Raw genomic sequence first — 21,719 nt, forward strand, 5'->3', positions numbered from 1 at the left:
ACCCGCCGCTTTGTGCGCTCTCCGGCCGGTGCGGGCAGGGAGCCTCGCGGCCCCGGGGGCGGGGGTGTGCAGGAGGGAGGAGATGCGCGACGGCGAGTGGGAGGGGAAGCCGGGAGGAGAGGAGCTGCGCCCCGAGGCTGGGCACGCGCAGACCGGGGCCACGCACCCCAGCGGTTCTCACGCGCCGCCGGCCCCCCTCGCCCGGAGCCGGTGCTGCGCGGCGTTGGGCGGCGCGCGAGCGTCTGAGTCCTCGGGGGGCAGCAACCGAGATGGGGGGTGGTCTAAGCGTGGAAGGGGGTTCGCGTCCTCGCCCACCTCCGCCGCACGCCTGCGCCCCAGCAACGCACTCTTGACCACCCGGACCCCGTTTCCAGGCTCCCTGCGCGTCCGCCCGCACAGCCCCGGTGCTGGGAAGCCCCGGGGAACCGAGTCCGGCCGAGAGCCTCCCGGCGCTGCCCAGGGCGCGCAGCGGGGAACCACGCCGGGATTCGCAGCCCAACTTGGGAAGCCTCCGGGGCCGCGCGGCAGGAGGAGAAGGCTGGTCTTCTTGTTGCTGTTCTGATTTATTAAACAGCTAAGGAGCGGGTTTGTTTGGCACTTAGAGAGCCACCTTGAGCCATTAGGCCACGATTGGAGCTACTCTTCTGTTGGAAACTCTGGATTGCGCTAAACGTTATGTCCGATTTGCATTTCCTTACGGGAAGCTTTCCGTCTGCGTCCGGACGCGCACACCGCGCTGGGAGAGGGGCATGGGGGGTTAGGTCTGGGCACCTGCACATGTGTCCCGTTGTCCTCTCTCACCCCAGGATCCCCTTGGCAGGAAGGATTAGCTAAGGGCTCGCTTCGGCGTCCACAGAGCTGCGGTTGACGGAAGGACCGACCCCAATGAATGATTGATGACGCGCGCGCTGGGTTTCAGGAAACCTGAGAACCGAGAATTTCCGTGTATACGATGCCCCTACTGTCATTTATCTGAGAAATATACCTTACTTGCATTCTTGGAATATTTGTCTGAACACATATTTGGAGTTTTAAATTACACTCTGATAAATTATTCATTGGTCATTTTAATGAAAAAGTGGTAATTTTGTCCAATAAGGTTAAGTCACAAAAGCTAACCTGATATTAAGTTACAGCTTTCTCCATTACTGATTACCGGCTTGAGAGTTCCTATCTCAATAATGAAAAGCTTATAAGGCGCTTGTCGATTTTTCAGGATTGGAAATATTCCGTGACTACCATACTTAACATCAAGGCAGCTATAAAACAGAGAGTCACCTGGACAGTTCAGGGAAGCCACTGTGGGGAGAGAGATCATATCGCACATGGATGTGGACATCTTGGACACGTGCCCCTGATACACTATTAAGATTCTCTCCTGGGCTGAACACCCCTTCTCTTTACACTGTTCCAGCCTCAAGCTCTGTACTTCCTGCGTTAACTGGTGTGGGCAGGCAGACCCTCCGAGGCCATCCTGCAAGTGGACATTGTGAACAGACAGCAGTCCCTCAGAACAGGGTACCTGACCGAAGTTGTCTCTTTCCTGAGTGAGTGACTGTGGGAAGATAATCTGGGCACTGGGCCCTCTGTAGGTGATGCCCTTGGGACAAAGCTGTGAGAGTTAAAGGCCCATAGGTAGGTGCTGCTGGATGCCTTCATTAAGTCCACTTTCGTGTCACACAGTCTATCCCCTGCCTCAGGGGGCAAAGAGATTCCAAACAAATCCAGTTCCCCCTCCGTAGGGGTCTGCTCAAAGAGGAGTGGCTCTTGCCCCAAAACGATCAGTCTCTTCCCAGAACCTGGGAAGCCAAAGACCATTTGGCTGAGCCTCTGGAGGCTGCAACTGGGCCTCTAGTCTTTTTCCTTTCTTTCAGCTTCTCAAGTCACACCCCCATTGAAACAACTGGTTTTTTTGTTTTGTTTTGTTTTGTTTTGTATCCCTCTTCTCTGCTGCAAGAGTAGAGGACCAAACTTTTGTCTAGAGGTGACCTAGGAAGGCCTAGACGTCAGCCTGGGCTTTAGGTCACCTCAGCTGAAGGCTGGCGAGGTGCACTTACGCTTTCTCTGCGGTCCGAGGGGCGGACTTCAGGAAGGGCTGAGTGTTCACTAAGACAAGAGACGTGACCAGCACTGGTGGGAAGGGATTGAATTTGGCAAACAAGACCCCAGGTTCCTTTCTAGTTCTCTCCGGGACTCGGGCGGAGGTGGGGTGGGGAGCAGAGTTCTCCTGGTGTGTGCCAGCAAGCGGGGGGGGGGGGGGTGGAGGGGGTGTCTCACCAAACTTTTAAGATCTATGACAAGAGAGTTAAACACGTATTTGTTCATTTAAAAAAAAAGAAAAGAAAAGAAACAAGATGAGTAGTGAAGGAAGACAACAGGGCACGTGTTTCCTGCTCAAAGGCTGCAACGCCCCCCCCATGCCCCCCATGGCCCCAGGCTCCGCAGCTTAGCAGGGGTCGGAACGGTGGCCCTTCGGTCCCCGGCTGCGCCCGCCCCGCCTGCGCCCTGCCCCGCGCCCTGCCCCGCGCCCTGCCCCACGCCCCGCGCGTTGGGTCCCGCTGAGCCCGGCTCCTCGCGGACGCGCGGCCGGAAGGCGTCTCACTGCACCGTCTCGGCTCACCCCGGCCCTGCGTCCCCTGAACCTCCTCCAGGAGAGCGCGAGCCACTTTTCTCCCGTTACTTCGGGGACCATCGACCCCCTCCCCCACCTCCGCCGCCCACCCGCCAGCCGCGGGGCCGGGTCAGGGTCAAGTCACAGAAGCGCACGCACCGCCAGGGCGCGGGGCTGCTCTCCCCCCCCACCCCCGCACTTTCCCAGCCAGGACGCGCGGCCCGGGAGAAGGCGCACGCCGCCCGCTGCTCGCAGGGGCAGAGCAAACGGTCCTCGAGCCGACTGTCCACTCCTCGACACCCGCTCCCCGACATGGAACCGAGAAACGAATCGCAGGTGAGGGGTGTCCCCCCGCCCCCAGTCACGCGGGCGCCAGGTTCCCCCCACTCCTGGAGGTCCCCGTCGCCGCGCGCCTCCCGGACGGCCCTCCTGCAGCTCTGCAGCCCCTCGGCCTCCCCGTCGCTGCCCCCGACCGCCCCGCCTCGGCCCCTCTCCCAGCCCAGCCCCCGAGCTGTCCTTCCAGACCCTAACCGGTTCCGTCTGAGAAACCCGATGGCGAATCTCTCTACGTCCTCCGTTGCTCGCGCGGGCGCCCAGACGCCTGACGAGAAGGACGTCGGGGTGGGGGTCGGTGCCGAGCCTCCCGCACCGCGGGGAGACGCTCGCTGTTCACACCCTTGCGCCGGGGGTCCCTGGAGGCCGGTTTCCGAAGACCCGCGCTCGGGAGCCAAGGCCCGGTCCTGGTCCCTCCGCCCTGCGTCGCGCCGGGACGGAGCAAGGACAGGAGGGCCACAGCAGGGTGGGGGAGCAGCCCCGGGCGGCGCACGCCCGAGTCCGAGTCCGGACGGCTCTGCACCCCGGACACCCCTGCTCCTGCACCGGCCCACCTCGCTCAAGCGTTGGTTCCAAGAGCCTCGGTGGCGCCCAATCTTTGTTCCGGGCCGAACCGCACTCCGGGAGGGTCGCCTGGCCTGAGGTTCCCTGCGGTAAGGCAGGGACGGGTCGTCTCTGATCCAAGCACACAGGAGCCCGAGGTTCTCAGAACGCTTTCCTGAGCGATCGGCTTGAACCTGGGCCTAGACGGCCCTGCGGCCCTCCCTGTCGGTTCCCAACGCCCTTCCCCACAGCCAGAGGCTGTATCTGCATGGCGGGACCCCTTTTCGCCAACCAGGTCCCTGATGACCTGCGGGTGTGGGCTCCCTCCGTTCAGTTGGTAGTGGAGGCGCAGCTGTACTGTCGGGGGGTCAGGACTTGACCGCGAGGGGCCTTCAGACCATGCTCTGGCCAGGACCCTCTGTTTCCGGCCTTGCTCGCAGCCTCGACGGAATAGCTTGTGGCCGAAGGAGGGCTGAGGAAGGGCGAGGAGGGATGTGCGAGGGACACGAAGCCAGGGTGCCCAAGCAGGGTGGCAGCGGCGGGTGACCCGGACTTCTCCAGGTCCTGAGGTGAGAGGTCGTCATGGGCGCCCAGCCTCCATGACTTGTTCTGACACAGCCGCAGGCCTCTGGCCTTCTCTGCTGCTGCGGAGTCAGAAGGCAAAGCAAATTTTGCTCGTAGGAGTGGGTCTGCCGTGACCTGGATTCACTTCAATGAAATCAGTTCTTTTCTTTAAAAAGTAGCTCAAAGCTCAACTGAAGCTCAACTCTACAGCTCGATCCGGGGCCCTCCAACTAACCTCGTGACCATTTTGGTTTTAGCGTCTGATAAATCCAGCCACTGAGTCCACAGCACGACAGGCCTCTAGACACCTGAACTGCGGTGTCCAATTCCAGACAACCACCGCTGGTCAAGTATAAAGCCCCTTGTCCTGTCTGCGGCAAGTCACGGAAGGTGAAGGAGGTGCTTCCCAGTGCCTCTTAACCATGCGGACAAACTATATGTGGGGTTTTAAAGATCATGTGCTTAAATATGATCTTCCCCAAACAGAGTCTAGCCTGACCCTTTTTAAAATAATATTTTATTATTTACTTGACAGAGAGAGACACAGTGAGAGAGGGAGCACAAGCAGGGGAGGGGGACAGGGAGAAGCAGGCTTCCCGCTGAGCAGGGAGCCCCATGCAGTGTGGGGCTGGTTCCCAAGACTCTGGGATCATGACCTGAGCCGAAGGCAAACACTTAACCGACTGAGCCACCCAGGCACCTGACCGGTCTGCCTTTTGTAACAGGTTTTGTGCCTGGCACATTCTGCATCTAATAATGTTTGGAGAGGTCATTCTGAGCACACGTGGAGAGACACAGGTCCTTCCAGTCTTAATTCCCCATATCAAGTGTGTCCAGTGGTAAGAGTGGGGAATCAGAGACTTTTATTGTCTATGAGAGGGGGAAAAAGGTTGAATTAGAATTACCACTATTGCAATAGCTCTAGCATTCTGAATGTTTGGTTTGTATCCAGAGAGACAGGCCATAAGCAAATGGGCACTCATTCAAGAAAAATGAGGGCGGGGGATAGAGAGAAAGAAGGCACAGTGTCCTCTTCTAGGACATCCTTCTTGTGCCAAATGAGACAGGAGGGAAGAGGACAGAAGTGAGACCAAGCCTAGTACCAGTGATAAACAGATAGGAAGCTGCTGAAACCGGGCTACATGGGCTGTCCATTCACCAAGCCAGTCAAAGGCCATTTGTTCAGAAAGTAATTTGATCAAAGCTGATTTCTCAGACTGATTCTGAAAGCCAGTCCACACAGACTAAGGTTTTTTTTTTTCCCTCCAATAATAAGATGCTTATTTTTTTCAGTGTTAAAGGGATGCAGGATCAAATTGGAGAGGCAGCTGTTGGCAGGGAAGTCACAAAACTAAAGATATCTTCAGCAATAGCAAGTGGATGCTGTGTTTTGTTTCCGTTTTTTTCCAAGAAAAATGTAGGTATCATATTCTAGAGAAATACTCCTTGCATACTTTTTCTAAAATTTGGAATTTTCTGAGAAACTCAAAAAGTGATCTCTGCTTAACGAAAAGCTGTTTTAAAAGGACAAAGGAAGGGGCACCTGGGTGGCTCAGTGGGTTAAGTGTCTGCCTTTGGTTCAGGTCATGATCCCAGGGTCTGCTCAGTGGGGACTCTTCTTCTCCCTCGGCCCTTCCCCCAACTCCTACTCTCTCTCTCTCTCTCAAATAAATAAGTAAATAAATAAATAAAATCTTTTTAAAAACCCAAAGCAAATAAAGAAATAAATATAAATAAAAATTTAAAAAAACAAAGCAAAGACAATGACAAAAAAAGTGCAAAAAAAATCTCATTCCTGTGAACTCTACAGGAATTATTTGTGATCAGTCATTTTTGTTTCTTCCTTTATTTTCGCCCCCCACACACTGCAAAACTGCTAGCTCAAAATCCTGGACCATTATTTTTGTAATCACAGTATAAAAGCATTTAATAATCACAGTATATCACAGATAAAATTGAACTACCCACATGACTACCCTCTCAGCTGCCATGTAAACATATACCAATGGGATTTAAAATGAAGCAGAACAAAAAAAAAAGAAGCAGAAGGACCCAACATACATAGTTTATTTTGAGTATTGTGGCTGTATATACCTAATACACAAATCATGTTGATGAAACCCATGACTTTTTCCAGCCTATGTCTTTGCCATTGGCCCATACCAGATTAGAGCAGTGACAGAATCTTAAGCTCCTGAAAAAAAAAATGACTAATTCATATTCACAGGTATTTTAATTTTGTTTATTATTTATTTATCTTTAAGATTATATTTATTTATTTGACAGAGGGAGAGAGACTGTGATCACAAGCAGGGGGAGCTGCAGAGGGAGAAGCAGGCTCCCCACTGAGCGGGGATCCTGGGATCCTGACCTGAGCCGAAGGCAGACGCTTTACCGCTGAACTGACTGAGCCACCCAGGTGCCCCTTCACAGATTTTTTTAAAAGAAGAGTTTATGCAAGCTACACTGCTCTTTGCTCTGTCTTTGAAGCTCCTGCATGACCCTTAACCCAGGGGTTGAGGAACGTACACCGTATTATTATCAGGGTTTTTCTTGGTTGTCGATGAGGCAGTTTCTTGCTGGGATCCAGAGGGACACACAGTGGAACTCAGGGCTGTGATGAAGGCCACAAGCAAACATACTGTGATTCAGTTTTTGCTCAGCTGTTTCATTTTCCTCCTGGATAGAAATAGTCTCCAATCAATCATAGGTTCCCAAAGGCAGCCTCCTTCCGGGACACACTGCCTTGTAATCCCCCAAAGACACAATAATGTGAATCCTAAATGAGGATCCTTACCAGGGCTGGTTTCAAAAGATGGCTTACCAATCATTGCCACTTATCACCAAAAGAGATAAGAACATTGGCATTTAGAAGTACATTGTACGTTAATTTGTTGTGTTTTTCTTAGATTCCGCATGTAGGTGAAATCATGTGGTATTGGTCTTTCCCTGTCTGGCTTATTTCGTTTAGCTTCATAACCTCCGGATCCATCCATGTGGTTGCGAATGGCAAGATTTCATTCTTTTCTGTGGCTGAGTAATATTCCATTGAGTATATATGCCATCTTTTCTTTTCTAAGATTTCACTTATTTATCTATTTTGGAGAGAGAGGGAGAGGGAGTATGAGCAGAGAGAAGCAGAGAGAGAGGGAGAAGCAGACTCCAAGCCAAGCGTGGAGCCCGACTCAGGTTCTGTCCCATCACCCCGAGATCATGACCCGAGCTGAAACCAAGAGTTGAATGCTCAACCGACTAAGCCACCCAGACACCCCACACCCCATTTTCTTTATCCAGTCATTGATCAGGGGACGCTTTTAGGTCGCTTCCATATCTTGGCCATTGTAGGCAACACTGTGGTAAATATAGGGGTGCATTTATCTTTCCAGATGGGTGTATTTATTTTATTCATTTATTTGGATAAATACCCAGAAGTGGAATTACTAGATTGTGTGGTATTTTTATTTTTAGCTTACTATGGAACCTCCATTCTGTTTTCAATAGTATCTGCACCACTTTGCGTTCCCACCAACAGTGCATGCGGGTTCCCTTTTCTCCACATCCTTGCCAACAACTGTTGTTTCTTATCTTGATACCAGCCATTCTTACGGGCTTTAGATATGCCATTTGCAAGTATTTTCTCCCATTCAGTAGGTTGTTTTTGTTTTGTTCGTTGTTTCCTTCACAGTACAAAAGCTTTTTTATTTCTATGTAGTCTCGATTATTCATTTTTACTCTTGTTTCCTGTGTCTGGGGAGATAGATCCAGAAAAATATTGCCAATGTTGATGTCCAAGAAATTACTTACTGCCTGTGTTTTCTTTGAAGAGTTTTATGCTTTCAAACAAAGAAACAAATAACAACAAAGAGAGAAACCGATTCATAAATACGGAGAACAAATTCATGGTTGTGAAAGAGGAGAGAGGTAGGGGGTGGGCAAAATGGGTGAGGGGGTTTAAGAGAACAAATTTCCAATTATAAAATAAATAAGTTACGGGGTGAAGAGTAACAGCCTAGGGAATACGGTTGATAATATTGTAATACATTTATTGTGGTGTGCATTTCAGGATGTATATCATTGTTGGACCACTGAGTTGTACACCTGAAACTAATTGGATATCGTTTGTCAACTATACATCAATGACGAATTTTTAATGAAAGGAAAAGCATCAGAGAAGAAATAAGCGAAGCTTAAAAAGTTTTTTAAAGTACACTGTAATGCTGGGAGATGTGTAGCCTGTGATTTCCTCTGTCAGGGGCATGGAGGACTCTGGAGAGCGTGAGTGTGAATGTGTGTGTGTTCTCATCGTTTGCTTCACTATAGTTCTTAATTATAGTAATCATTTTCACAAATGGGCTTTGTTTTCTGCTCTGGCTCCTTGGCTTTTGGCAGGCGGCACCAGGCAAACACCTGTTGTCTGATTATATAGAGAAGCACCTGTCAGTGGAGCCTCTAAGTACTAACACAGGAGCTGTCTTCTGGAGTCTTGGGAGCCTTTGCAACGGTGGGCAGAAAGAAGGAAGGAGCACCTGCTTAAGGCCCAAGAGGACGGAATGATCGCTCATTGACTTGTGACAGATGTCGATGAATCCAGGCCCCTTGCTCTCCCTACTCCCAAGAAATGCAGCCTGTGGCCACAACATCTATTAATGTGTAAATGAACACGATCAGATTCAAGGAAAATTCCTTTTTAAGAGGAAGTGTAGTTTAACAGAGATGAAGTCTTTGAGGCATCCAACTCGAAATGGCTTCCACGGATGCATATGTGGGTGATAATGGCAGAAGGGAAGCAAGAAGAAAAGAGAGATGATAGAAGAAATGGGACAAAGAAGATTTTTTTTCCACATGATAATCTCCTTCAGAAAATCACCATTTTGAGGGGCACCTGAGTGGCTCAGCTGCATAAGCGTCTGACTCTTGATTTGGCTCCGGTCGTGGTCTCACGGTCAGGAGATCATGTGCTGGGCTCCCTGCTCAGCGCACAGTCTGCCGAAGATTCTCCCTTTCTTCCTCTGCCCCCACCCCTCTCTCTCTCTCCCTCTCTCTCTCTCTCTCTCTCTCAAATAAATAAACAACATCTTAAAAAAAGAAAGAACGAAAGAAAGAAAATCACCATTTGGAGTACATTGGGGGTATGAACCTGTACAGACGGGTGTATCTTGTCTTACAGACATCACTGGAAAGTCAGTGTCCGCTCCTGAAGTAATTCATTCTTCTTTGACAGTTTAGATATTTGAATATGGCTTATACCTATACATGGAGAAGGAAGAGAAAACAAGTGATGAAAGAGTCTGGGAAGAGGAGATAAAAATCCTACATTTTTCAAAGATGGATTTTTAGCCCCAGTATTTATGTTTTAATTTCTTTACCGTCTGTTTCCCCATGTCCAAGATGTATAGAAATCCATAGCAGCTCAGAGAGACGTCTTGACCCTGACTCATCCGTGGCAGATAAGCCCAGAGTTGGGCATGCTGAGGGCGGGCATGGAGCCTCTCCCTGTCCACCTCTTTCCGGCCGGGATTGGTCTCCGGGACACTCTGTGGAGGAGCCGCGAGCTGCAATTCCTCCTCCAGATGGACTTTGCTTCTCTCTTCTACCCCATTATCGCTCACAAAGCCACTCTTCTCCCCTTACATTATGATTTTCCTAGACTTTGGAACTGTCTCGGCCTGCGAGAAATGATGTCAAAGAGAAAAACAGAGGACGGGATGGAAACTACGGTCGGCAGGAAGGGGGGCAGGTGGGAGAAGTCCTTAAGAGGACTTTCAGTATTGGATTCATTCTAGATTTTTCTTTATCCTACACCCACTAGACAGGACCCACTAGCAGGATCCCTGTGGGCATCATCCTCCGGATGTGTACAGAATCCCAGCATCTCTTGGGACCGCCACTGCCACACCCCACCCCGGTTTCAGTCGTCATCACCTCTCGTCTGGGTGGCCGGTGTCCCTGCTTTTGGTCTCGCGTCCCTACACATCATTGCCAGCGCTCATTGGAATCCTCCTAAAGAGAAAGTCAGTGCCTGACATTCTTCTTATGACTCCCAATCACTTCTCATTTCTCACTTAAGATAAAACTCACACCCTCCCCGTGGGCTCCGAGCTCCTACCTGATCTCCAGGCTCCCTCTTTTGGGACCGTCCTGGCTTCTTTGCGGTTCTGCCAGCGCAGCAGCCCCTCAGTCGGCCTAGGACACTCACAAGGGTTACTCCCTCCCCCGGGCTGGGCTCCCCCGGGTATCTGGTCCACTAACTCCTCCAAGCTTCTGCTCGTGTATTTTCTTCTCGAGTGTCACCTGAGCGACGCATGCACACCTGCAGCCTCTGCCGAGTCCGGCCGCCCGCGCTGCTTTTCTTGCCCGGGTTCTTCCCAGCAACCGTCGGGTCGGTCTCCGGCGCGAGAGCTCGTCCCGTGTCAGGCGTCCTTGCCAGGTAGTAGTTCCTGCAACGCCCACGGCCGCCCAGGGGAGCAGGCGCTATGGTCTCCTCCTTCTTAGGGCGTAAGAAAACAGGCCCAGAGCGGGGAAGTGCCACGTCACACAGCTAGGCCGGGGCAGGGCCAGGGTTTGAATTCGGTTCTGGGAGCCGTACCTGGACGGCCGCGCTCTCTGTACCCACATTCTGTGTCCTGCTTCCCGTTGGCTGTCCCTCGCCTCGCCAGCCTGTAGGCTGCACGAGGGGAACGATCTTGCTTGTCTTCACAGATACGCACCGAACATCTAGAGCGACACTTGACTGACCGTGGGTGAGCAGCACAGGTGCGAATGAATAAATGACCTTGATGATGAAGAGTCTGGCCCCAGCTTGAGATCCTTTATTTCGGTCTCATGACCAAAATATCTGCTCTCCAGGCACCTCCCTTTATGCTTTATGAGAACGAGGAGAAAAGGCAGGCTAGTTCCGAAAACTTACGGAAGGAACTCTACAGTTTGGGAATGAGTCAAACTGCCTGAGGGATGCGACTTTGATTTCCCTCTGAACACTTTTCCACCGTAAGTTCCTCTTACAATTCCACGTCCCCTCTCCACCCCATATTTTTTTTTAAGATTTTATTCTGATTTTGGCTCAGGTCCTAAGCCTAGGGTTGTGAGACCAAACCTCGCTATCCTTGCTCCTGGCTGGGCGGGGCGTGAAGCCTGCTTAAGATGCTCTCGTTCCCTCTCCCTATCCTCCTCGCTCTAAAACAAATCAATAAATCTTTTTAAAAATTTTTTATCAGGGGCACCTGGGTAGCTCAGTTGAGGCTCTCCCTTTGGCTCAGGTCATGATCTTGGGGCTCTGGGATCAGATCCCTCATCAGGCTCCCTGATCAGCAGGGAGCCTGCTTCCCTTGTGCACTCTCTCTCAAATAAATAATAAATAAATAATAATAAATAAATCTTAAAAAAATATTTTGATCAGTTCATCTTGCCTTTGAAAATGCAGATAGTAAAATAAATAAAATTAATGCTTGTGTATGTCATACTTTGTGGCAGAAGAGCTTGGTTCTGTCTGTGTTTACAAGGTGGGATTATGACCGCCTACTGGTGTTTCAGCAACTGAAAGGCAATTCCAGTGACCATTTGTGAATTCAGAAGGAATGAGGTTTATCTGCCTGACTCTGAAGAACACTAAAGGAACGGAAGATGAAGTCAAGAAGCGCGTTGCATTTTCAGCTATCTTCTTCAAATAACAGCGATCCTTTTAGTGCTAGAATTGCAGGAAGGCAGTGAGAGTCCCTAGTGGGTCATCTTCTTGCATCTGAGCCCTCCAGCAGGTGCGGCGCGGTGTGCAGGGTATAAGGATCTGTTCAGATAACTTGTTCCCTCGCAACAAGAAAGCAATTTTGCTTCAGATTTTCACACAGAATACCTTTGCAGCAGCCACCTGATGCCACAGCAGTTAAAGCTCCGTGTCTTAAAATCAAGCAGATAATTTCACACTGACTGACTCGAATAACCTCACAGTCGCTGAGGGGCTAGAGAAAACTTAGAACAGACTCGAACCCATTTTCATCTCCTTTTCCCCATTAGTAAAACTGAGATAAAAAACTTGTCAGCTTTAAGAGCATTTCTCATACATGATTAAATCTTAAAGTTAAAAATAAATTTTTAGGGCCTCTTAACACCATAAAGTTTCATCTATAACGTGCTTTGATTTGTTTGGAGAAAGATGAGCGACAAGACCGTATGTTTAAGATAACAGAGCAGTACGATGGAAGTCTTGGGACATGTCTAAGATTAAACATTTTAAATGTATTATAAGGAAATGCCCATGAATTGTAAAGAAAACAGAATCATAAAGGAATCATCTACTTAACAGCAAGAGGATGCTGCTTTGTTACCAAAGTAAAGGAAACACTTGAGATGGTAGTTAAAAATATTGGCTCTGCATGAATTAATATGGAGGAAGGAAACCTGCACTTCCGACTGCAATTGTTTCATACCTGATCTTACTGCCACTGAAAGCGAGATTGGTAAGGAACCAAAACCCCGAGACTCTTACAGCTTCGTAAGGGGAAACTACCGTCCGTGTTAATGCTGGGAACCAGGTGCGAGGTCTCAGTAAGACTTGAGACAAGCCACAGTAAGAACACAGTCCAAGAGTCAGAACTCGGCACGGACCTAAACGCCCAAATCAGAAGATGCTCGGTAGTTACTCAGCGTTACTCCTCTCCACAAACACACCTGCCCTGGCACATGAAGCACACAGTCAGCCCTTCACAACAGGACAAGGCTCAGAGCACGTGCTAGCTCCGCCACCTGGAGCCAGTTTCTAACCCTCTCTGGGCCTCACTCTCCTCATCGGTACAACAGAGTCAGTAATAACCTCTTCTGCTTGGATGATTGCTGTGAAAACCAAGCAGCCAATCCATATAAACGGAACAGTATTGTCCTTTCCTGTCACATCTCAGTGCCATTAACTATCAAAATGCAATCCCCTTTTCTCCCCTTACGAATCTGGAGAAAAATCATTTTGGAGGAGAGCGGGACTTATATTTTGATCCAAGTCAACAAATGCACTTGAGAAAGACTTAGACTTCTTTGATTCTGTAAAAGGTAGAGAAAATGCTGTTTCACCTGAGTGGTAAAGATCACAAGAGATTTCCTTTGTCATAAATATCAGAGACAATGTCATCAGATGACACATGGAGAAATGACAGGCCTCCGATTTAACAACAACGGAACACAAGTGTTGCAGACTATGAGATAATGATCTCTCGTGTCTTCCCATTACTGGAGTGATGACATCCAGACACCTATATCATGTGTTTAACCAGTGAGTACAGCCATATCTCTTCTAGATAACAAAGACACCTGTCATGTAACGCCAGAATAACGCCTTCAGAGGACACTCTGTCTGTCAAATTGGTATGTTACAAAACATATTCTTCTTCTGGGGATTTTTCTAGCCTGTCTAAATAATAAAGCCATAGTAAAGGGCGCTTCTTTGGTTAGAAACATAAAATATTCAGACAAAGGCCAAAAACAAGAGCAAACATTCCATTCGCAAGAGGAAGATTAGAATTTCCAGGAAGCACACGCAAGCCTGTGCACACTTTTATGTCACTTTCGCTTCTCAGTATGAAGCCAAAGTAGCGATTGGACCACAGTAGTCAATGCCCTATATAATTTATATTTTTGCTTTTACTTCTTTCAAAAAATTTATATACGGTAGAATTTCTTCATTTGGGTGTACAGATCTAAGTTTTGACCAATGAACAGACATGTAACTACCACCACAGTCAAGATCGTAACTGGGTTTTAAGTGGCTCTAAGATATACGGATGTAATGGCCTCTAAATGACAAGGTGTAAGTGATTCTGTCCTTTAAATGGAAAACATGAAGAAGGGAGGGGGGATGTTCCCTCCACTTCCTACCGTTTTCCTTATCTAACTTCTTCTTTCTTATTCCTTTATTTATTTTTAAAAATATCTCCACTTCAAAGCTTCTTCCTCACAAGAGCCTTCCCTGACTTATCTCCCACCCCAAACCCAGATTAGGCCCTTCCGTGATGTCCCATTTTTGTTAAAGTAACCCTACTCACCACAACTGGGTCTGTGCAGCTTTTTTTCTACATAGCTTTTTATGAGATAATTAATCTGTCTGTCTCCTACACCAGGGTAGATAAAAAAGGACTTGAATATGTGGCTGGTCCTGCTACTCTCTCCAAAAAGAACATTCGTTTCATAAATGTTTTCAGGCGCTAGCTGAAAGTAAGCCCAATTCTTTGATCAAAGTCTAAACTATACTGTACGAACCGTCCTCTAGGGGCTAGATCTGCATGAAAGTAAAGATCGGTGTGTACAACTGGAAGTCAGCAGTGTGATTTATAAAGTACATAAGTAAGGTTAAACGAGGAAGCTTTCTGGTATGAACTTGTTTCCAACCAGCTAATGGCACGATGGACGGCCACCTGTTTCCCTCCTCCTGGGACTGGACTCTGTATCTATAGTTAGCTACACTTGGGAGTAGCTTTCAGTGGCCAATAAACGGTAAACCAGGTTGGTCCACAAAGGTCGACCTGGTTCAACTACTGGCAATAAAGCCAATCTAGATGCTAACAAAGGCTGCTCTCGTCACTTTGCTTTACTACAGAACAAACAATCAAGGGGAGTAGAGTTTACCCACCACAGGAGTTTACAAGGGGCTGGATGCACTGATCATTTCTTCTTAGTTCCTCATGCTGGTGGGTGCAAAGTGGCTGGTTTATTCAGTCCCTTAAGAACCAACCAGGTAAGAGGACCCCCAAAACCATAAGCCTCCTGCCTTTTGTACTTTGAGGCTGAGGGGAATAGGCCACATAGACAGCCAAGAGCCTAGCAACTGGGAATTCTTGTTTTTCCCCAACTAAATGTTCCCAGGCTCTCTTTCTTATGTCCTCATCAGATGTATGGACTCCCAGGAGCTCCAGGAGAGCAGGCAGTTTATGTTAGTCACTATTTGAATGTGCTTTGCCTAGCATGGTGCCTGCAACAGAGAATGCACTCAGGAAATGTGTGTTGCATGAGAAAAGAAATGAATGAATGAATGAATGGATGGATGGATGGATGAGTGAGTGAGTGAGTTCTGGTTCTGGTTCTGCCATTGATTAACCATGTGGTTAGCAATATTACTTAATCAATGTATCAGGCTTTCCGCAGCTGTGAGATGTAAAATCTGTCAAAGCAGGTAGATGAGATCATCACAAGGATTCCTTCAGAAACAAGACAGATGTCATAAACAAGATCAACAGCAAGAAGTCACTTACTGCCCGGGCTTTACTGACCACGTTGGAGCTCATTTCAACTAAATTACATAAAAGCACAAAAGAGTATGTTTTAGTCCTGACAATGCTGATTGTTGGACTGTGGCTCTGAACGTGTCACTTAAACTTCATGGGCCTTCATTTTCTTATACATAAACTTATATATAAGAAGAAAGAAATTATTTCTGACCTTTTTTTTAATCATCAACATTTGATTACTCTAGTCTGTTTTGTTTAAAGTAGTCCTTTTTTGTGTGACAATCCTTAAATTAATGTCTTTTGAATGCCCAGTTTCCAATGATTTTATTTAAACTTAAGTCAAATTAACAAGTCCTCTAAACCTTATGAAGAGGTTAAATATCATGGGAAAAAAGTTACTTCTGGGAAAGACAATAGGGAGCACATATAAAAGTGGGAGAAAACAAAGCAGGTGGGAAAACGATACCCTAAGAGATGGACATCCTTTTGCCTGCCTGAGGATTAGGGTAAAGAAACGTGATCAGAGCATCCTTGCAACAGGAAGAGGAAAACTGTTCTCACTTACAAGAGTGGATTAATCCACATTTCATCTCCCAAACTTTCCATTTTTTGTTCTCTTTGTGACAACTATTTTGATTCAAGCAGAACAATTTCACTTTTCCTAAGACAAATAGCTTTTATTTCTGCAAAGATTTCTTTTAGTCTTTGGAAAAGTGCCAAAAATCCTGGATTTCTCCAGATTTCAACCACATTTCTGACGCTGCACCTCCAATAAGATATGAACACGTGGACATAATGAGTTCCTAGAGGTATTTTTTTAAAGGAAGGAAATGAAACATCTTTGTTAGAGCTCTTGGAGACTGACAAAATCAGGCAGGATCAAAACGTCTCCTATTGTGTACCTTTCACAGTCTTTTCAAAGAATGCTATTTTGCATTTGCTGAAAAAAAGGTGCAGAGAAGGTAAAAGAACATGCCCTTACCCAATAAGGCCTAAAGGCTAGAAACCCTAGAGGGACAGAGATTCTCTGAAAAGAAACTAGACCTGTATATAGTCACTAATAATCCATTTGAGGAAGAAAATGGTGAAGCATTTTCTTTATTTTTTTAAAGATTTTATTTATTTATTTGACAGAGAGAAAGGGAAAGTACAAGCAGAGGGAGAAGCAGGCAGAGGGAGAGGGCGAAGCAGACTCTGCTGAGCAGAGAGCCCGATGTGGGGCTCTACCCCAGGACCCTGGGATCATGACCTGAGCCGAAAGCAGAGGCTTAACCCACTGAGCCACCAAGGTGCCCCAAGATAAAGCATTTTAAATGAACTTTCTCCTCCGTAAACTTTTTTAAAGATCTCAGGCTTCAAAAAAATAACAACAGTAAAATTGGAGAAGAAGTACAGAACAATACAAAATGTAAGTGAGTGATGGAAAGAACAATTTTTGGAAAGAAAGAGAGCTAAGTAGATCAAGACAATGAACAATGTTATTTTTGAAATGACACTCATTTCTAGCTTTCTAAGGGACATCTTCAACTAATCTTTATGCTCTAATCTTTAAGCTTTGCTTGTTTTAAATATTATTCAATATCTCTTTTTTCTTCTTCATTTTTTTAGAGAAGGAGGCAGAGAATCTTAAGAGGCTCCATGGTTCATTTGGGGCCCAATCTCATGACCCTGAGATCATGACCTGAGCCCAAGTCAAGAGTTGGATGCTTAACCAACAGGGCCACCCAGGTGCCCCTGATTCAATACCTCTACCTTAGATTTGATCAGAACCTGAGACAAGGATTGGGTCTTGATTGTTTATCTGGAAGGTGATCCTAGAAAGCAAAAAGGAGAGAGTCAAGGGAATGAAACCACAAATACAGAAAAGCCCAAGAAAAGGGTTGGGGATAGATTACTGAACTGATTACCAGCATCAGGGGCTGGGGTTCAGACCCACTGGGGACATGCTGGCACCCAATGAAACCTGGAACAAAACTGTCTCACAAAAGATGGGTAAGACGGAGCGACTATTCACTGGTTCCTCTTCTTCTTCCTTCCAGGCTGCACCTGTGCCTTGGCTGGGGGTGCCCATGCCTTAGGAGAAAGCCCGGAGGTAGAAAAAGAGAGAGATACAGGAGTTCTCATCTGAGATGCGACCCTGGCAATGCTGAAATCATTTGGGCAAAGAAAAGATGGTGCGAAACATCTTTTCTATTAGTCCTGTCACTCCAAGTTGCTCCTCCTCCTAAATGCTCACTTTTTCCATTAAATGCCATCACCTTCCACCAAGTTATTCAAGGCAGGATGCTTTGAGTAATAACATACCTCTGCAACTGCCGTACTTGGTATTGAGAAGTTTTGCTCTTTACGTACTTCAAAAAAAAAAGTCTGTTAAAACACACATAACATGAAACTTACCACCTTAACCGTTTTAAAGTAATGTTAGTTCAGTAGTGTTACATATAGTCACATTGTTGGGAAACAGACTTCATGAAATTCTTAATTTTACAAACTGAAACTTAATACCCATAAAACAACAACCTTTGCTTTTATACCGAAAGTGGGGGAACAGGTCACATCAGTAGCCAAGATCCTCTCAGCGAGAAATTCTTGCTACTCCACAATTAACTGTTTCTAAATTCTCTTTCTTATATCATCATTGGGTACATAGCAGTTTGTTCAAACAAACAAGATTAAGGTCATCTTAATTTTTTTTGCAGTTTTATTGAGAAATAATTGACATGCCTCATTGCATAAGTTTAATGCATAACAGCATGACGGTTTGATTTATGTGTATTGTGAAATGTTTACTATAATCGGTGAAGCTAGCTTCCGTCTTTTCATACCGATATGAAATGAAGACAGGAGAACAATTTTCTTCTTGTGATGAGAGCACTTAGAATTTACTTTAACAACTTTCTTGTCGAATTCATTGCAATAAATCGCTGTATAATACAACAGTGTGCGTTATTATCAAGTTGTTACAGGACATTCCTGGTGCTTATTTGTGAGTGTAAGTGTGCACCTTCTGATGACCTTCCTCCAGTGCCTCCACCCCCCACTCTCACCCCTCACGCTTCCACCTCTGATAACAACAGTCTGATCTCTTTTTCTATGAATTCGGTTTTCTTTTTTTTTTTAAGATTGCACATCTAAGTGAGACAACCAAGTATTGTTTTTCTCCACCAGACTTATTTTACCTACGATAATGTCTTCAAGGTACTTCCATGTTGTCACTAAGAGGAGGATTCCATTGTTTGTGGCTGAATACTAATCTGCTGTGCACGTGCACCACGGCTGCTTCTTATCCATTCAGACACTGGTGGACGCCTCGGTTGTTTCTATGTCTTGGCTATTGTGAACGTGCTGCTGAAAAGAGGGAAGTACAGGTATTTTTTTGAGTCAGTGTTTTTCCGACCTTTGGATATATTCCCAGAAGTAGAATTTCTGGATCGTATGGTAGTTCTATTTCCATGTTGCTTTTCATAGTGGCTATACCAATTTACAATCCCAGGAGTGAATTCTGCTTGATCATGATGAATGATCCTTTTAATGTGCTGCTAAGTTTGGTTTGCTGGTATTTAATGAGAATTTTTACATCTATCCATCAGTGATATTGGCCTATGATTTTCTCTTCTAGTAGTGTCCTTTTCTGGTTTTGGTATCACAATAATTCCAGCCTCACAAGGTGAGTTTGGGAGTGTTTCCTATTCCTTGATTTTTTAGAAGGATTTGAGAGGAATTGATGTTGATTCTTTAAATGTTTGGTAAAATTCACCAGTGAAGCCATCTAGTCCTGGGCTTTTCCTTGTTGGGGGATTTTTCTTTTTTCATTACTGATCCAATCTCCTTACTGGTAATTACTCTATTCAGATTTTCTATTTTTTCCTGGTTGAGTCTTGGTAAGTAGTATGTTTCTGAGAGTTTTTCCATTTCTTCTAAGTTGTCCAGTTTTTTGGCAATATAGTTGTTCATAGTAGTCCTTTACAATCCTGAATTTCTGTGGTGTCAGTTTTAATATCTCCTTTTTCATTGACAGTTTTGTGGATTAGGTACTTTGTCTTTTTTTCTTGGTTGCACTAGCTAAGGGTTTATCAATTTTGTTTATCTTTTCAAAGAACCAACTCTAAGTTTGGTTAATCTTTTCTCTGGTTCTTCTGTTCTCTATGGCATTTACATCTGCCCTAACTTTTATTTGTTTCTTTTGTTGCACTCGCTTTGATCTCAATTTAGTCTTCATTTTCTAGTTCCTGACGCTAGAGTTATGTTGTTTATTTGGGGTCCTTTTTACTTCTTAATGTAGGTGTTTGTTGCGTGAACGTCCCGCTTAGAACTGCTTTTGCAGCACCCCACGAGTTCTGGCACGCTGTGCTTTCATTTTTATTTGTCTCAGAAATCACATTTACTTCTCCTTTGATTTCTTCCATGTGTTCGTTTTCCAGAGGGGAATTTTCCAGTTTCCCCTCTTGTCATTGACTTCAGCTACATACCCTTGTGGTCAGAAAGTGTACTGGATTTCAATTATTTCAGTCTCCTTACATTTGCTAATACTTGCTTTGTGGCCTAACATGTGGTCTGCCCTGGAAGATGTTCCATGTGCGTTTGAGAAGAATGTGTATTCTGCTGTTGTTGGGTAGGATGTTCTATTCATGTCTATTAGGTTCATTTGGTTTATAGTGTAGTTCAAATTCATTGTTTCCTTATGGATCCTTTGTCTAGATCATCTACCCATTGTTGAGATATTAAAGGTACTGTTGGGCTATTGAAATCTCTAAAAATTGCTCTATTTCTGTTTATTTCTCCTTTTATCTCTGCCAGTTTTTGCTTTATAGATTTAGGTGCTCCAAGGTTGAGTGGATAAATATTTACAATTTTATAACTTCTTGATGAATTGACCTCTTTAACACTATATAATAACTTTTTTTGTTTCTTTTTACCATTTTTAAAGTCTATCTTGTCTGATAAAAGTAAAATTACCCTTGCTTGTTTGGGGTTACCATTTGCTTGAAAGGTCTTTTTCCATCCCTTTATTCTCAGTCTATTTGTGTCTTTAAGGGTAAAATGAGTCTTTTAGAGACAGCATATTGTTGAATCTTGTTTTTTATTCATTCAGTCATCCTGTCTTTCATTGGTGAATTAAATCTGTTTTAGTTTAAAGTAATTATTGGTAAGTAAGAACTTACTATGACCACTTTGTTAATTACTCTCTGTTTGTTTGGTAGATCCATTGTCCCTTGTTTCTCATACTGTTTGCTTTTTTCATGTTTTGATGTCTTTTGATATCAGGATGCTTCAACTTCGTTATCATGTTCTTTAGGGCAGTTACTGCAAGATTTATCCTTACGGTTATCACTAAGCTTACATAAAATACCTTAAACTTATAACAACTTGTATTTAATATAATTAATTTACTTTATACTTTTACTTCTTCTCCCCCCACATTTTAGGTTTTGCTGTTACGTGTTTTTATTTTTTATTTTTAAAAATTTTTAAAATAATTTCTAATGCATGACTTGAACTCACAACCCTGAGATCAAGACTTGAACTGAGATCAAGAGTTGGATACTTAACTGACCGAGCCTCCCAGGTGCCCCTACATGTATTTACAGTGTGTAATTAATAACAGATTATTATATTTTTTATTATTTCTGCTATGTTCTTTTTTTAAAAAAAACTTTTCAACTAGTTTATGAGTTATGTACCACTGTTACCATATAACAGAGTCTATGGCTGTATATTTACCATTACTAGTGATATTTACACTATTTTTTTTATGTTATTTAGCATTCTTTTACTTCCACTCAAAGAACTTCATTTAGCATTTCTTGTATAGTGGGTCTGGTAATGAACTCCCTCAACTTCTGTTTGCTGGGGAAGCCTTTACTCCTTTTTGTTTTCCCCCTGAAGAACAGCTTTGCTGGGTATAGCGTTCTTGGTTGACAGTTATATTATTTATTTCAATATTTTGAATATGTCATTTCATTCTTTCCTGGCCTAAAAAGTTTCCGTTGAGGCACCTGCTGCTAGCTTTCCAGGGATTCTCTTGTATATAACCTTTCTTTTCTCTTGATGCTCTTAAAATTCTTTCTTTGTCTTTGACTTTTGACAATTTAATTAAAATGTACCTCAGTGTAGCTTTACTAGGGTTCAACTTGTTTGGGGTCCTTTGGGACTACTGGATCTAAAAATCCATTTCTTTCCCTGGGTTCAGAAAATTTCAGCCATTATTGTGCTAAATATACTTTCTTTCTCATTCTGTATTTCTTCTTCTAAAATTCTCATAATGTGAGTATTATCTCTTTTTGTTGTGTCCCATAATTCCTATAAAGCTTTCCCAAGGCTTTCTTCTTTCTTTTTCATTCTTCTTTCCTTTTGCTATTCCAACTGGGTAATTTTCAATATCCTATCCTCCATGTCATTGATTCTTTCTTCTGCATGGTGTAGCCTAATTTCTGAACTCTTCATTGGATTCTTCAGTGCAGTTACTA

General features: G+C 45.2%; 1 protein-coding gene across 1 annotated transcript; it reads left to right on the forward strand.

Annotated features, from left to right (window-relative positions):
- The first annotated feature begins 82 nt into the window (after positions 1-82).
- LOC122889730 (basic proline-rich protein-like) lies at positions 83-3,586 on the forward strand. Its single transcript, XM_044225098.1, has 2 exons — positions 83-537; positions 2,437-3,586. The coding sequence occupies exons 1-2, from the start codon at positions 83-85 to the stop codon at positions 3,584-3,586; spliced, it is 1,605 nt and encodes a 534-aa protein (XP_044081033.1).
- The last annotated feature ends 18,133 nt before the right edge of the window (positions 3,587-21,719 follow it).

This window comes from Neovison vison, chromosome 11, assembly GCF_020171115.1.
Source record: "Neovison vison isolate M4711 chromosome 11, ASM_NN_V1, whole genome shotgun sequence".
Taxonomy (NCBI): domain Eukaryota; kingdom Metazoa; phylum Chordata; class Mammalia; order Carnivora; family Mustelidae; genus Neogale; species Neogale vison.

Excerpts from the sequence above, each read along its gene's own strand:
- LOC122889730 (XM_044225098.1), top strand. The coding sequence starts at position 83 with ATGCGCGACGGCGAGTGGGAGGGGAAGCCGGGAGGAGAGGAGCTGCGC. Across the intron at positions 538-2,436 it reads CCGCGCGGCAGGAGGAGAAG|GCTCCGCAGCTTAGCAGGGG; the intron begins GCTGGTCTTCTT and ends CCATGGCCCCAG.